The following is a 16,484-nucleotide window of genomic DNA, read 5'->3' as shown; positions in this document are numbered from 1 at the left end:
TGTACCACCACAACTGCTACTCTACATGTACAAAGGTTGTAGGAATTGGTACAACCTCTTCCTCGACTCTGACTTTCCAGGTATCACACTGATTTCAGCACAAAACTGACAGTGAAGGCAGGGAGGCGAGGCAAGAAGAGTGACAGGCTGGCAGGGAGGCACAGCCCTCAGTGGTGTGGCAGGGTGTCACCTGTCATTCCATATAACCAGTTGATGTGTGGATTGGGGAATAATTTTTACTAGGCTAGCTTTTGCTTGGCAAGTAATTAGGGAGTTTATTGTGATGCTGCTCAAGGTCACCAGAAGCTGCGCAGGATGGATGATTTTAAACCAGTGGCAGATTCATCATGTCAGGAACCACCCTTGGAGGAGAAACCTGAGGGCAATGTGTAACACAGTGGCCTGCCTGGGATGAAGTCACAATAGGGAAATGTGGAACATGAATCATGTTTTTTTTAAGCTGTATAAAGACACAGGACATGAGGCAAAGGTCATAGAATCATAGAATGTTAAGGGGTTGGAATGGACCTTAAAGAACATCTGGTTCCAAACCCTCTTCCTCAGGGCAGAGACACATCTCACAATACCAGGTTGCTCAAGGCCTTAGTCAACGTGGCCTTGATCACTGACTGGGTGGGGACATCACCTACACCCTCCATGGGTAACTGTTCGAGTGTCTCACCACTCTCATAGAATCTCTTTCTAATATCTAACCTAAATTTCCTCTCTTTCAATTTGTACCCATTATTCCTTGTCCTATGACTACAGTTCCTGACAAAGAGCCCCTCTCCAACTTCCCTGCAGGCTCCCAAGATGGATGGATGCAGCTGATGGTGTGACCTTCATAGATTAACAAAATATTCTGAGTTGGAAGAGATCTACAAGGATTATCTAATCCAACTGTTAGCACCGCACAGCACATCCCCATGAACCACACCATGTGCCTTCCTTGGACACAAGAGCTGCTGGCAGGCTGGGGAGCAGGAGGACTGCTCCTAAGCTGCTCTACTGTGCACATGGGAGCCGCATGAGCAGGCAGCAGGTAGATAAAGCTATTACATTAAGGCTCCAGAGCAGCTCGGCCACCATCTGGTGCTGCAGGAGAGTGTGTGTGCTCTGTGTGTGTGTGTGTGTGTGTATGCTGTGTCTGTCTGTGTCTGCCTGTGTATCTGTACGCTGTGTGCCGTGCGTGGCAGGCCGCAGCAGCGCCCCAAGGCGCAGCCGGCACTGCGGCCGGGCCCGGCCCCGCCCGGCGCCTCGCGGGGTGCCCGCGCCCCCTGCGCGCGCCCGCGGCGAGGGGCGGGGCCAGGGGGCGGGGCGCGCAGGCTGCGGCCGTGCGGAGACCCCGCCCCCTCCCGCGAGCCGGTGCCACCGTGACGCCGCGGAGGCCGCGCAGGCGCAGGAGCGCCCACAGCGCCTGTTGTATCCGGCCGGCGCCTTTTCTCCGCTCCCCGCCTCCTCCTCCCCGGCCGCCCGTCGCGCCCGCCCAGAGCCGCCGCTGCCTCTGCCGTGCACGGCCTCCCCTCCCTCTCCGCGGTGTGGCCGGCCGGCAACGCCTCCGATCTCCCCCGTGCGCCCCATGAAGCGATGGCAGCGGCCAACTTCGGCAAGATCCAGATAGGGATCTACGTGGAGATCAAGCGCAGCGATGGTGAGCGGGCCGCGGGGGGCGGCGGCCGCGGACACCCTCCCCCCCCGCCACCGTTCCTCGTTCCCCGCATCCCGGCCGGGCGTTGCCGCGCGCGGGGCGCGGGGGGCGGGCGGGGCCGCGCGCGCCGGGGCCCATTGTGTGCGCGGGGCCGGGGCGGGGCCACGCCCGGCGCGCGCTGCGGTTGTCAGGGGAGCACGGGCGGGGCCGGGGGGGCCCGGCGGGGACCCGAGGGGGACCCGCGGGTGGGGCGGCACCGAGACGTGCGGGGTGGCCTTGGCTGCGGGGGTGGGGTGGGGTGGGGTTTCGGACGTGGGTCGGGGAGGGGAGCCGAGGAGCTTTTGGCAGGGAGGAAGGAGGGCCTTCGGGGAGGGGATGAGGTGATGGAGAGAGGGAGGGAGGGAGGAAGGAAAGGCCTTTCGTTTGGAAGAGGTAACTTCTTGTCTGCTCCGATGCTCTGAAAAATGACACAACGGTAATACCCTGACAGGAATGCCTTTGGACATTTCCATCACTTGGCAGAAAGCATGATGTTATTATTTCAGATGTTCTTTGTGATTAAAATGTAGGAAGAGTACTTGCTATTTATGCCCGTGAGTTGTAATTTCTCCGTTGAGATCCAGTGTTTCTCGTCTTGCCCAGCTTCTCCTGGTGGGAGGATGTGTGATGCTGTCTGAAAATACATGTGAATCAAGGAGGCGTGTGTGACAAGTTTAGGGTGCTAACTCTTTATATTTGTCTCTGGAGATATACAAAGCCCATCAGGACGTGTTCTTGTGTAACCTGCTCTAGGTGACCCTGCTTTGGCAGAAGGGTTGGATTAGATGATCTGCAGAAGTCCCTTCCGATATCAACAATTCAGTGGTTCCATCAACAATTCAGTGGTTCCGTCTGTTAGGAGACAACTGACATGGGAAATTGACTGAATCAATGGCAGGTCACTCATGACTTCAGCTCTTGAATTTGAGTGGGAATATGTAATCTGTTCTCAGCCTCTCTGAGATCTGTGAAACCTGCTAAATTGGGGTGGGGTTCTGCTGGGATTTTCTGGAAAGATTTTGTTGTTGCTGTGTGTTTTTGATTTTTGATTATTTTTTTTCCCCTGGGATCTAGAAGCTTGCTAAAGAGTAAGCAGATGTTTCTAAGGGAAGAGAGATGTGGAGGTCCAAGGCTCTGAAGCTGGCATGGTTTTGTCATGAGGCAGGGAAGAGCAGCCAACAAGCCTTATGCAGCTTGTCTTTCTTGTATTCCATGCTACAATTCAGCCCTACAATAAAATAATGGTTGGTGTTGGCTGGGCACTGGATTACACCCAACCCCTCAATTTGTGCCAAATGCCCTGTTTGCCACATGATGGATCTGATCGGTCTGGCAATTATTTTTGTAACTCCTGTGCATCTCTATCTGGGATTTCAGAAAGCCTCGCAGCAGCATCTTGTAAAACTTCTTCTGATGTCTGTGTGAACTCCTAAGAAACATTACTGTTTGGTTTGTATGCCTTTGGAAATTAGGCATGAAAATGCTTTGCTGCTCTTGTTTTCTGCTCTGTAGGGTTGTACACACTTTTTAATATCCGAAGTGATTTTGGTAGCTCTCAAAATAATACTTATTTTCATTGCTATTAATGGTTTATGTATTTTGCTGTATCACAGAAAAAGGTGATGCAGCACATTAAGTATATTACTCATCAATAATATGGACTAGGGGAATGTCTTCACAGCAGTTGCTCAAACTGTAGGGTTTTGAGAATTTGTATTAAATTGGTCCATGTGTGGGCAAGACTGCAGTGTCATAATTAAGTGGCAAGTCCTAGTTATTGTCATGTGTCCTTTTTTTTTTCTTTGGGACTGGAAGAGGTGTCCTGTTCTGGCTCAGGCTGCTGCAGACAAGTGTCATTCTCTTCCCATTAAGCTGTAGGAGAAACTGTCCTAGGTGTGTGGAAAAGAGCATTTTGAGGGATATGTGGAAGGACAGCCAGCACTAGATTGCATTGCCTCATAGAAGGCAGTTTTCTTACCTCAGCTGTGGTTCCACAGCAGTGGAAATCGGTCTTGTTGCTGATGACAAGGTGAGGGTCTTGCTGCTTGTCCTTCTGTCGGCTGAGTTGTTCCTACAGACTCTTCCCCCATCCAGTGTGTCTAATGATTTTTTTTCTTCTGATTATTTAATACATTAATTGATGATTTGATTAACTAAATCCAGTAGAAAACTTTTGGATGTGCTAGTTTTCTGCACAATTAGTGTGTTCCAATACCTTACTGAGGGCTCTGTGACCCCAGCAGCATAAGTATGTAACAAATATACATAGTCATAGCCAGGATGACATGGAAGTCTTTACATGTGATCTTCTGGATCTGCTCTCCCCAGAGCTGTATCCTAGGAAGAATCACGGCTGTCTCTCATATCAGCTGCTGTTGGCTGAAAACCATTAAAACTGTTTAGGAAACTTTGAGAGAGGGATGTGTTCATATGGGCTTTTCTTTTTACATATTTTCTTGTCTGTAGTGAGTCCTTTCTTAAAACAAAGAATTAGTATCTCTACCTCTCAAAACAATTCTTAAAGTTTTTCTTACTTACCTCTTTATTTGCTGAATCGAGAGAAGAATACTTTTACTTAGTTAATGGCGTCAGTGAAAAGTGTGTGGGTTTTTTCATCTATCTGCCAGTAATCTTAAACATTCTTTTCTGAATACAGAGTTTTATTGATTCCAGAGGACCGTTTTTCCTTAAGTAAAAAGGAAAGAAATGCATTTTTTTTTGGTGAAACGTGATTGTTACAAGTGAGACCAGAACATTCTGGAAAAAATAAGTTGCATATTCTGTCATTTTGACAAGTTCTAATTAGTCTGAAGTGAGAGATTTATTGTAGGACTGAATAGAAAATGAATGTTGTACAAAAGAAGGGCATTGTTTGAAGTCATGGCCAAAAATACATGAAAACCATTTTGGATAAACCCCTGCATTTTCAAGAGCTGATGTTGCAGAGCTGCTTGCTGTTTTTTTCTCAGTGTCTAAACATCCTTATAACTGTTACCTACAGCTGTAGAGAGTATTTCCAGTTACAACTGGAATAACTAGTTATGTTCATGTATCATAAGAAGTACCAAGTGGTCACCTATTTCAGGTTTTTATACTAACTTCTGATACTGAAATTTACTGCTTGGTTTAATTTATGCACATTCCTTGGAATATGACTAGTCTGTCTTGGAAATGGGAAAGAACTACTTTGTTTTAGTTTTCAAATGGCTAAGAATGGACTGTATTTCCACATTTGAAAAACATGCCTTTTTGCATGGAAACTTAGGGCAGTTAGTAGGAAACCAGAAGGTACCTGCCAGACTTGTGGTATTGATCCTGTCCAGAAGATGTCCCTTGTTGAGGTCTAAAGATAGGCATTTTTCTGTTGATGAATTCCCTTTACACAAATAATAATAGCTTGCTGCTTTATGTGTAAACTTCTACCTGTATCTACACTTCCTGTGCATTATGCTATTAATGATGACAAAGACCTGTATAAAATAATGTAAGTATAAGTATTTGTAGAAAGTAAATATAAGTATTTGTAGAAAGTCTTTCGCATTTTTTTCTCCATAAATGCAGTCTTTTGCTGAACTGCTCTGCATCCCTTTAGTAGGATGATTAATTTTTTTTTTTTTTATTTTCTGTCCATTTCCTCCTTAGACTGTTCCTGCTCTCTGCATATCTGAAATACTACCTAGAAAGGCAGAGAAATTAATTATATATTTGTTCATTTTGAAAGTGGAATGGGAGAGGGGGAGAGGCAAATACAATTCTTACTTCACTGTGTCAGAAATAACATCCAGGCATGAGGAGAAGGGACACTATTGTAGTTAGGAGACTGACTTAAGATTTGACTGAACCTTCAGGAAAGGAAAAATGCTGAATTTTTAAGGATTAACCATCAAATGGTGTAAAAAAGAAAGATCATGAATTTATGCCCGTGTTTTTCGTAATATAAGAATAGGAGAGCTGTCAGTGTTTGAAGAGGAAAACTTGAAATTGTTAAAAGGGCAAAGGACTAGGTACAGTTATCACATGAAGATTGTTACCATAGGAGATTGAATCTGGAAACATAGCAGTATTTTAAGAAGGTGGTAGGGATATCTCGTTTTATAAGAAAAACTAAAAAAAACAAATACACCAGGAACTGTAAACAGTTTTTCTTTTTCCTGAGTTTGTAGTTTAAATAACCTCTTGCTGATGTGAGGTAGGAAGAAATCTTGCCCGTGGCTGTGATGTTTTTAATTGCCTACTTGAGAATTTTCTTCATTTGTTTCTGGAGCAGCTGGAATGGTCATGGTAGGGGATGATCCATTCAGTCTAAAAACCTACTGCGAGCTTCTTGCTGCTTAGTCTTCTAAAACATCTTGGTAGCTGTTTTCACCTTCAGACACAAATCGAACTACATTTTAGCAACAGTCAGGGCTCTACTTTGTTTCTTTAAAACCCAGCTTCTGTGAAATTCATGTTTCTCAGAGTTGGGAGTTCAGTAGCATCCTCTGTGTTCCAGTTAATCTTGTACCTCCATGTACAACTCCCAGCAGCAAGAATGATTTTATAGCAGGAGAGAAGGTTTAATGATGCTATAAAATTTCTGTTCAGGTTTGGGTAGTCACCCTATTTTACAAGCTCTTGAGGATAGATTTAAATGGTAATGTATTTTTACTCTTTCCTTTGGTGACATACATCTATTTGTTCCCTGTGATTAAAGTATTTGTTACCACATTTAAATCATTTCACTGAATTACCTAATCCCTATGTAATATGTACAGATACAATGTGTCTTTGTAGTTCCATAATAGCCAGAATACACCCATGGTTTCAAGTCTGCTGTTGGTGGTCCGGCTAATGGGACCAGCATTTAGGCTTATCTGGTGTAGGTTCTCATTGTTACATCCAACGTTTCTCAAGATTTTTCCCTCAGAAAAATTGACCAGGAGGATATGTTAAATTTTCTGTCTCCTTTTTGGAGTCACTTTTGATGTGTTCAGCTTTCATTAAGCTGTGAATTTTCATTGTAACTCACAGATTCTCAAATAGGTATGTAGGCCTTCTGTATTTTGTGGAAATAGCTTTTTTGCAAGATGAATAACAAGAGCTGAGTCCTATTCTTCAGAGAAGCTTCTCATCTTTGTTCCATAAGTGTGTTTAATACAACATTATTTACTGTCATTAATGTCTTTAGAGCTGTGTGGGGGAACTAGGATCACACAGCTTGTATTGCATGGTTTTCCCCCAGTAATCATGTTATGGGGGAATCTGTTCTTTATTTAATAGGGAAAGTTATTGTTCTGTGCTCCCATGCTCTCTGATGGCCTGTTGCCTCGGCCTAGCATTGCTCGTATTTTCTTCTTATGGCTTTATGGATGGAAGACTTTGCTGTGCTGCTATGGCACCAAGCATCACTTTTCCTCTTGTTCAGGTGGGACAAGACAGTAAGTCATGGGGAAGAGGTCGTGCTTGACTGAAGAGTAATGTCATTGTAAAAGTATCTCTTTCTGTTTACTCTAGGAAACAGACTAGCCTTTTGAGTTTTTTTTTTTTTTTCATATATCCACTTAGTGTGGAACAAGGTAGAGAAAAGAGTATGAAGTATTTACTAGGTGAGCTGCACAAAATCTGTAGCATATTTATTGTGTTGACTTGTGAAGTGTGCTTTGATTTTTTTTGGTTTTTTTTTTTTTGTGTGTTTGAGGAATAAGTAACAGAATGGAGTAAATTAACTTCATTGCTCTGTTACTGTTTAGGTTCTTTGTTTATAAACATTTACTGCTCATATCATAAAGTGGGATTTTTTTTTTCCCCAACTTTTCCTGTCTTATATTTTGTTGGGTTATCTTGTCTTCCTCACCATACTATATGACAGGATTTGGGATTAGGAGGACAATGCAGTGGTCAACCCGTGGTGACCACTAACGTATGTTCCCTATAATTATTCACATTGTGTGTATTCCATAGAGGAAAAGAATTCGGTTACTTTTGATGCATTAAAGGTTTTGTTAACTTCATTCTGTTAACTTCAGAATTAAGTTAAATTTTTTATGTGATACAAGAAGTAAGATGTAGAAGTTCACTGTAAGGATTACTAAGCAGCCTTTACCTTCTCCAGTAGTGAGAGTGTATATAAAATACAATACATGGTCAAGCATGGTGGTGTTTGTGATTTAAAATTGAGAAGTTTTTATGAAGATATTGGATTTTAATAGTCAATTTCTCATTATGCCTCTGTAGCATAGATAAAACTGTTAAGAAGTGTATATGCTTTCAGTGTGTATTCCCTGATGCAGGATAGAAGATTTTTGTGTAGCTGCAATACATTTTCTATTATATCTCTTCATCTATTTCAGAAACACAAAAAAGCTTTCAAATATATGAACAGTTCTTTTTCATTGCTTGAAATCTTGTGTATGTTTTCCAGATTTACAACTCATGTTTTTTCAGAAGTTTTTTATGTTTTTGAGGATCCTTCTAACAACCTTTTAAAACATTTGCTTGTAGTTGTACATTCCAAACCTTTAGGTTTTACTGTGACTTGGTATTTGGGGTTTTATTTAAATCTCGCTCTGTAATGGACTGAATATAGACATAAAGCCAGATATTCCTAGCTTTAGTGTTTGGAGAAATTTTTCTTGTGTTTGGGCAGATGTTTCCCTACTTATGTAAGACTGTTAGACACTTTTCATAATTAAGTTGGCTGCAGTTAGTTTTGACTACTAGGATGTTTAACTTCAGACTGTTTTTCTCTTCCTGCTGTGCTGGAGTTTGCTTTTATTTAGGTGTCTTGTGAAATGAAGATGGGAGGGCAGGGAACTAAAACTATGACTTAGATATGTCGTTTAGATACAGGTTGTCTAAAACTGCTGTATCCTCAAACCCATTCATATTGTGTATGTGTGGACACATGTGCTGTTTTCTTTTCTTGCTGGAGTTCCTTTCCTAAAAAAGTTTATAGTTTTATATTGCTTGTGGGTACAATATTTTAAAATTTTCATTTTCATTTTCTGTTGTGTTCCAAATACATGTATAGATGGGTGATTGTTATGATTTTCCTACACCTTTGGCTTCTGTAAAGAGATCCTTTTAATTCTTTATTGTTTAGCCATAAGACAGTGTTGCCAGTGTCTGATAACCTGGAAACATGCTTTGTTCATATCTCCAAAAGGAATAATAAGGTCAATTTTGACCCTAGAACATTCACATACAATTGATTTGCTGGAAGTCAGTGAATTCATCTACCATTGTTAAATACTTTTCTGATGTGGAGCCCCCTGTGAAGGTAGAGTAGGGGGCTTGATGTTGGTCTCTTGTGCCACGCTTCTCTATGCCTGGTAATTGCTCCAGGGAAATGGTGCTGCTGCAGTGCGTAGTAGTTCTCAGGCGGCTGTTACAAAGATGGCATTACCATTTCCACATTAAAAAGTGTTCTGCAAAGCTAATTTTGCTGCTTTTGAATTTGGTCTTTGCTAAATATATAAAACTAGGGTTTGCATCTGTTAGACAAAAGGCTGTGTGTAAAAATGCATTAGATTTACCTTTCCTTGATATGAATTTATCAGGCTATACTTGTGTGCTTTTTTAATGTGTGTAGTGCACTGAACCATTTACATGAACAGCACATGCTTAAAAGACTTCTGATAACTCTACCATTACTGTCTAAATGTAGTTGTTTCTTGTTGCTAGGAACACAAGTTAATTTTAGAATTGCTTAAAAGGAGTAGGTAATGGCTCTTAAAGACAACTCTGTAAAACTGTGTCTAACCAAAACTATTTATGATGGTTTTCAAAAATGTGAGTTTTCAATTAAATTTAAGTAAGCCACTCGATCAGTTTTTTCCTTTTGCCTTTTATTAATTGGATCTTGTTTAGCAACGCTGGATCTGATACTGTATTTTGACTCTTGAAAGATGGATGGGGGATTTTGTTGCTTTAAAGGCTTGAATGTGGTAGTAGATTTTAAATTTTTTTTTATTCAATAAACATGCTTTCAGAGTAGTTTAGTTTTTATTTAGTGGCAATTCTTGTTCTATCAGGCATAAGCTGCTTTTTGGTTTCCTAGGCTTCTCAAGGGGACAGTCTGCTGCATTTTCTGCTGCTGATGTAACACCAGCACCAAGTAAAACTAATTGGACAATCCCAATCAGTAACAAAGTGACTTGTAGATAACAAAAAGTATCTTAGTTTGTTTTCATTTTTAGTAGTATGTGGTAATTCTGTTCACCTAGTGGAATGTTACTTACTTTCAAGTTATCAGAAATCTCATTGAAGCTGTGCCAACTTTTCTAAGTTTGATGTTCTCTTGGCTTTCATCAGGCACTTCTAGATTTGTGTAATCCCAGGTATCAGAAGTGTATTTTTAGTCTTTTCTGTTAATTATAAATTGTGTATTTAGGAATTGCTTTCAGTGGATGAGCACACTGGATGTGTGCGTGGAGGGAGATGCACAGTGGGCTTTGTCTAAAACTTTCTCTTTAGAAGTGTGGTGTGCCGCATACTTGTGCCCTTGCAGAGTTTGGCTGTAGATATTTTGTTGCACAGGGCAGCACATTTTGCAGTCACTAGAATGTGTTACTTCTATTCAGCGGCTAAACTACATATGGAGTTTGAAGAGTATTTCCAGCTGGTCTGTAGAAATGTTTGCACAACTGATATGTAGAAGTGTTTCATTTATAGAGATGCAGGAATGCATAGTGATGTGCTAATGAGGATCTCTGGCTGTAGGAAGAGGGCAGTGGAAATAAATTCAGCTTAAAAAGCACATGAACACTTAGGTTTTTGAATACTCAAAATTTCTAATTCCACTTTGAGTTATGATTTCTTGTACTTCTGTCTTTTTATTATTTGAACTTCAATTTTGGCATTTTAGTACAATAGGAATTCAGGTGGTGATGAATAATGTCGATATTTTAATCATGACCAGATGATTTTTAAGTTATGATAAGCTTTCATCAAACACAGAAGAATTAAAATACTACTTAATGTTTTCTTGTTGGTTTGAACTTTTAGAACCTTGTTAGGCTAAAATACCAGCTTTAAATTTGCATGAGAATGAAGTCTTCTCACTTTTGAACTGGAGCAACAGTTGGCAGCTCTGTAATGAATTAAGTAATGGTACATATTCTTACTAAATATAATTTTATGAAGTAAAGGGGAAAAAAGCTCCAACAAAAACAGACTGTGATGGGATGGGTCATGAAAAGCAAAGGGCACCATTTTGAAAATATCTGTAGAAGGTGCTGTTAAAGTTTTCTGTATGATGCAGGAAGCTGTTGCTTTAGGCAGGTATGGTTAGCTTCAGAGAAAGTAGAAAAAAACCCTCAAAAGCAGGTCTTGGCCGTTTATTCAAACAATAAACAAAATTAAAAAGGAGGAAAGAGAGGGAGAAGACTGGCCAAGTCACGTGAACCTTTTGCAGATGATATTCACCAAACTGTTTTAATCCACCACAATCTTAAATCCTGTTACTAAACAAAATTCAACAGCCACTAAACCACAAAATGCTGTTTGAAAGACTGACTAGGTTACCAGCCAGCAACTAAGTACCACTGTTTGACTGAGCTGTTAGCTCAGTCCACACACCTCTACCCCTGGCAGGATGGAGAGGAGAATTAGAAAAAAAAAAAAAGTTAAAACCTCTAGGTTAAAAAAAGAGCAGCTTAATGATTGAAGAATAATAATTGAATAATAATAATAATAATAATAGTAGTAGTAGTACTGATAAAATGAGTAACATAATTGTGATGAAAAGGGAGAACAATAGGAGAGAGAGAAACAAAATGTCTAAAAAGGCAAGTGATGCAAAGGACGAGGTCTCACTGCCTGCCTACCAATATGCAGCCTGTCCCTGTGCAGCAAATTGGACCCTCCCAGCCAACTCACACCAGTTTATATACTGGTCTAGGTATGGAGTGACAGGATCATAGAATGATTTGGGTTGAAAAGGACCCCAAAAAATTATCCACTACCACCATCTCATTACTCCTGGTTCAGGTTAACTCTCCTAGTTATGCTTCCTCTCAGGCTCTTGTCACCTACTCACTGGCAGATCATGGGACACTAATATGTCCTTCATTTGTGGTAAGCACTAACTAGTGACAACCAAAGCAGGAGTGTGTTATCAACATTATTCTCTTTCTATGTTAAAAATGCAGCAGTATACTGGCTGCTAGGAAGAAAGATAACTATCTGAGTCAGTGCCATACCAGGACATACCTGAACTGAATCTAAGTTTGCTTACATGTCAGAAATGTAATGAAATTTATACTGAACACAGAGGGCCTGGATCTGCAAAAATATATGAGGAAGTATTCTGAGAGTAACTTTAGAAGTTTATAGAAGCAATGCACAAAAACATGTCAAATTATATTCAGTTTTACAAAACTATTAAAAAACCCACAAACGCATAAGATACTGAACTATTCCTGCAAAGTGTTTGCAAGTTATGAACTCATTGGACTGGTAGAAATGTTGTTATCAGGAATTTAATGGAAACCTTCACTTATGCAGCATCAGTAAAAGAAAAATTTGCTATAGAACAGCAAATATAGTCCTGTTATATATTCGTGTCTTGTTCTCATTTGAATAATGTTTGCATTGCTGCTTAATCTTTCTTAAATATGAGAACTGGACGGGGTTGGTATGGGCTGTGGGAGGGACTAGCAGGTGCTGGTAAACTTCGCAGGCGTTTTGGAAATCGATAGATTATTATTGTTTCATTTTTGGGATCTTTTACACTTTAAAAGGGATATTGCTGTGTGAATATGCAATCAAATTTTTACTTTATGAATGGTGAATGAAAACTTTCTCCTTCTCTCCTTATAAGACTTACTGAAATTGGAAAAAACTGGGTTTTTTTTTTAAATCTTCTGAAGTATTTTTGCTTTTTGGGGAGGTTCTTCAGTCTCCTTTCTGCTTATGGTACTTGCAGTAAGCTCGCCACTTCTATGTGAAGTACACTAGTGAATCAGATGGGTGGTTCATCTAGCCCAGCAATCAGGGGCTATTTAGGGAAGCAGATCACCTTTGTCTCTTTCCAAAGTCTTTGTCTTCCCCCACTATGTCTAGGATGTTAGAAGTACACTTTTTCTTGTTCTAGCAATTTGTAGACCAGTTGTCTGTAGATTTATTGAATACCTTTTTGACCAGACTTATACTGCCTGACTCTTGCAAACACAAGATCGAGAAGTTCCCAGTTTTCCGCATATAAAAATACACTACCACTTTCATCTGTCTGTTACCTATGCCTTAAGAGACCACTCCCAGCTTTAGTGTTGCAGCATTTGGTCAATAATAGTTTTCACTCATTTTGTCCTTTATGACTGTAAAGCACAACCAAGTCCACCCTCAGTGTTCTCCGTAAAAGTGAGCAGTCTTTACCTGCTTAATATCATTTTTCTCTTTGTTTTCTTAGTTGTCCTTCCCTTAACCTCCTCTAATTCCACTACTTATTTTTTGTGGTGTGCCATAGTACTTGAGATGTGTGTGTACCAAAGTCTTCTTTATATTTTGAAAAGGATACTTGCTTTTAAGTTTCAACAGCTTTTTTTGTCATTGCAGGTACATGTTTAGGCAATGATGTTTTGAGAGAGCTATGTCAACTAAAGGATCTCTAGAGCTGTAACTTCTAGTTCCAGATTCAGCATTATAAGGCTGTAGCTAAGATTTCTCTGGATGTGTTATCTTTCCTTTAACATTTGTCTTGGATTGAAAGATAAGTGTCTGCTAAGGAAAGCAGGAGCCTCCCTTGGAATGGTAAATATGACCCCCTAACCTCCAAATTATTATAACTTTAAAATTAAGTAGTTTTCAGGCCAAGAGATGAGAAAAGGGATAACAGTTTTTTACTGGTGTGTGCGTGTATGTATAACAAGTCAAAGAAACAACAACAGCAGCAACAACAAACAGGAACAGAAAACCCAATAAAGTCTCTTTGCGCTCTGTAAGCTCTTCCCCCTCGGTGCAGTTCCGGTCACAGCCGGCAGGGGCGCTGCCGGCTCCGGGCGGGGCAGGGGGTGTGATGACTCCCCCGCGCTGCAGGGGGCGCTGTGCCTCAGCTCCAGCCGTCTCCCTCACGCGGTAATGGCAGACGCCAGCGGTGGAAGGGATGGAAAGGGTTTTCTTTACAAACCCCCAGTGGTAACCTATCCCAGTGCCCATCCAGATAGCGAAAGGATCTGCAGCAGGAACCTCAGAGCAGTGACTAGAATGCAGGGCGGGTTCACCCTGAGCGGTGACTAGAACGCAGGTGGGTTCACCCTGGGCAGCCAACTGCAGGAACTCAGCAGTTGCAGCTGGAACCACAGGGCATCCCGGCAGGCAAGGGATGTGTGGCTACAGTGTAGTGAAAAACTGGGAGCAGTGGCAGGGGAACTGGATAGAGGCAGCCTGACTCCCGAACAGGGCAGGGAGAGGGGCTTGGGGATCCCGGGATTTCCCCTGAGGCATCCCAGCAGATGGTGAAGGATCTTTTTATTTTCAGTGAGGCAGGGTGCCAAAAACGTCCCAGTTCAGTGGCTGCTCTCACCCACAGCACAAAAAGCAGGGTAGGGCTGGACTCCAGCAGCAGCAGCAGCGAGTTCCCGCGCCAAACAGCAGCCCGACAGTCCCTCTCCGGGAGAGCAAGGCACCTAGGAGCTGTGCCTAGTCCCTTTTCCCCCAGCCCAATTCTCCCTGTATCTCTGCTCCTCGGAGAGAAAGTAGTTACTCCTTTTGTCTCTCTTAAGTACTGATCGTTATTGTTTCTTAGCAACAAAAATGGGAGAAAATTCCTTTAGAAAAAGAAAACAAATTGAAGAAATCCTAAACCCCCACAGTGTTGAAGCTCATCTGCCACCTTTTTCTGTACTCCCGTTTATTTGGGATGACCCTTTTGGAGTCATCTCCCTACCCAAAAAGTTGTCTTGTCAAAGGATCAGATGGCAAATTCAGTGTAATGTAGTGTTACTAAACACCAGGCTCAAGATGTTCTATAAGTTTGTAGCTAATGTTGTGAAAGGCCTATATAGTAAAAGAAAACACGCTTCTTTTTCTGGATGCCCTACTTCATTACTTGTTTGTATGCAATCTCCTTGTACAGAGGATTAGAGTAGTTCACATTTTGCACTGTTCTGGCTATGAGTTTTTCTTGCACCTCATTTCAGCCTAGTGTCCTGTTACCATGATATTTTTCAATGCACCTGTACTAGTTCACTTCCATGCTCCCATCGCGAGTGAACCCAATGACCTGCCTCCTGGAGAAAACCTGAACTCCTGTGTCTGATTCTTGACAAGAGGCCTGAATTGCATCATTTTGTCTGTCACTGCTTGGGCAGTCTTTTATTTTAGTAAGCATCACACTTTCATATTGTTGTGCATGTGGGTGGACATGCAGCACATGCACCTATTTATTCTCTTGAAGGCATCATTGTAGGAGATTGCAATGCACTTTTCATATTTTTGTGTAAGTCAAGGTGAATTATGAGGTCTTGATACTCTGTATGTATCCGTATAGATACCATTTGGGACCACGGGTGCATCTGTAACAAGGATTCAGTTCAAATAGTAAATGGACTTTGGACACATATATTCTGATCATATTTACTTCCTTTTGCTGTGCTTTAGTTGGCAGAAAATTCCTTTTGGATGAAATGTGACTGGAGGGTACGTGCAAGAGAAGCACACGATGCATGCTGGCCAAGAGTGCTCAGCCTGTGGTGCTAGACCAGTCCTGCGCAAAAGAGTGCTGGCCAAGAGTGCTCAGCCTGTGGTGCTAGACCAGTCCTGCGCAAAACACACAGTATGAATGGCTCATCCCAAGCACCACCAGCTTTGCCCTGCAGACCTCTCTGTAGCTGTTGCAGTAGTGTGCTACTTGCTGCCCCAGGCACAGCTGAGGGACCTGAGCTGAGCACTGAGGTGCTGTACATCCGAGCAATATGCCATGAAAGATGCTGGGTCAGGCAGCTGTGAACATGAACCAGCACCATACCAGTTGTCTTAGGTTTTCTCTCCACAGTGTGGTCTGAAAGAAAGGCACAGAAAGGATTTTCAGGACAGGGATTTTCTCTTACATCCTAGTTATGTCTGATGCTTGAAAATGAAGATTTGGTCATGGGTTATGCCATGCTTCAGTAAGACCATGACACAATCTACCTTGACAGCAAATGCTAGATCCTTGTCTGAGTTCCTTCCCCTCTCCACAAAGAGAACGACTGTTGTGGTAACCCAACAACCAAACCAACATAAGTGAATAAAAAGATTTTAGGCCATGGAGCAACTGGTGAGTGCATCAATATCCATTTCAGAGGAGATTACAGTTCATTCTGCTTGATCTTGCACTAAAGTAAATGGAAAAATTAGAAATCAAATAGAATCATTCATACAGGAATGTACAGTACCTTGACTAAAATTAGTAACAAACAGTGGAGAACAGATACTGAAGAGCTCTTATTCTCTGTGTCCCAAATTAGTGTGATAGAGATGAAGCAGGTTAGTATTATGTTGAATCCTGGAGCTGAGTGTGTGGTGACCTGAGTTTGTTTGTGCCAGAGCATCAGGGTAGGAGAGGCTTTATGCAGCACTGCCAGTATTGACCATTTTGTGAAAGTAAGCCATAAGTTTCTCTGAATTTAATAAACTGTTTCGTAGACTATGAAAAATGATTCAGATTAACACAAGAAAGGTAAGGTGCTTAAGACAGGTGATGATAGTTTACCTAGTAGTTTTTAACTAACAACTCCTGGGATCAGTTTTGCAACTGGATGGCTAGTTTTCCCCATATATTACAGTTATTAATTCCTGGTCATAACACAGAAAGTTACGCTGCATTTGGGAAGCTTTA

The 16,484-nt window shown here is 41.7% G+C and overlaps 1 protein-coding gene across 2 annotated transcripts in view; it reads left to right on the top strand.

The window, feature by feature from the left end:
- Window positions 1-1,397: 1,397 nt before the first annotated feature.
- Window positions 1,398-16,484, top strand: part of KIF2A (kinesin family member 2A) — a 56,513-nt gene continuing 41,426 nt past the window's right edge. For both annotated transcript variants that reach the window (XM_059836403.1, XM_059836402.1), the window contains exon 1: window positions 1,398-1,651. In XM_059836403.1, the coding sequence (XP_059692386.1) occupies window positions 1,588-1,651 (64 nt within the window). In that variant the 5' untranslated portion in view covers window positions 1,398-1,587. The remainder of the gene's footprint in view (window positions 1,652-16,484) is intronic.

This window comes from Haemorhous mexicanus, chromosome Z (genome assembly GCF_027477595.1).
Source record: "Haemorhous mexicanus isolate bHaeMex1 chromosome Z, bHaeMex1.pri, whole genome shotgun sequence".
Lineage (NCBI taxonomy): Eukaryota > Metazoa > Chordata > Aves > Passeriformes > Fringillidae > Haemorhous > Haemorhous mexicanus.
Note: the sequence above shows the minus strand (reverse complement) of the source record. Positions and strands in the feature narration are given on the sequence as shown.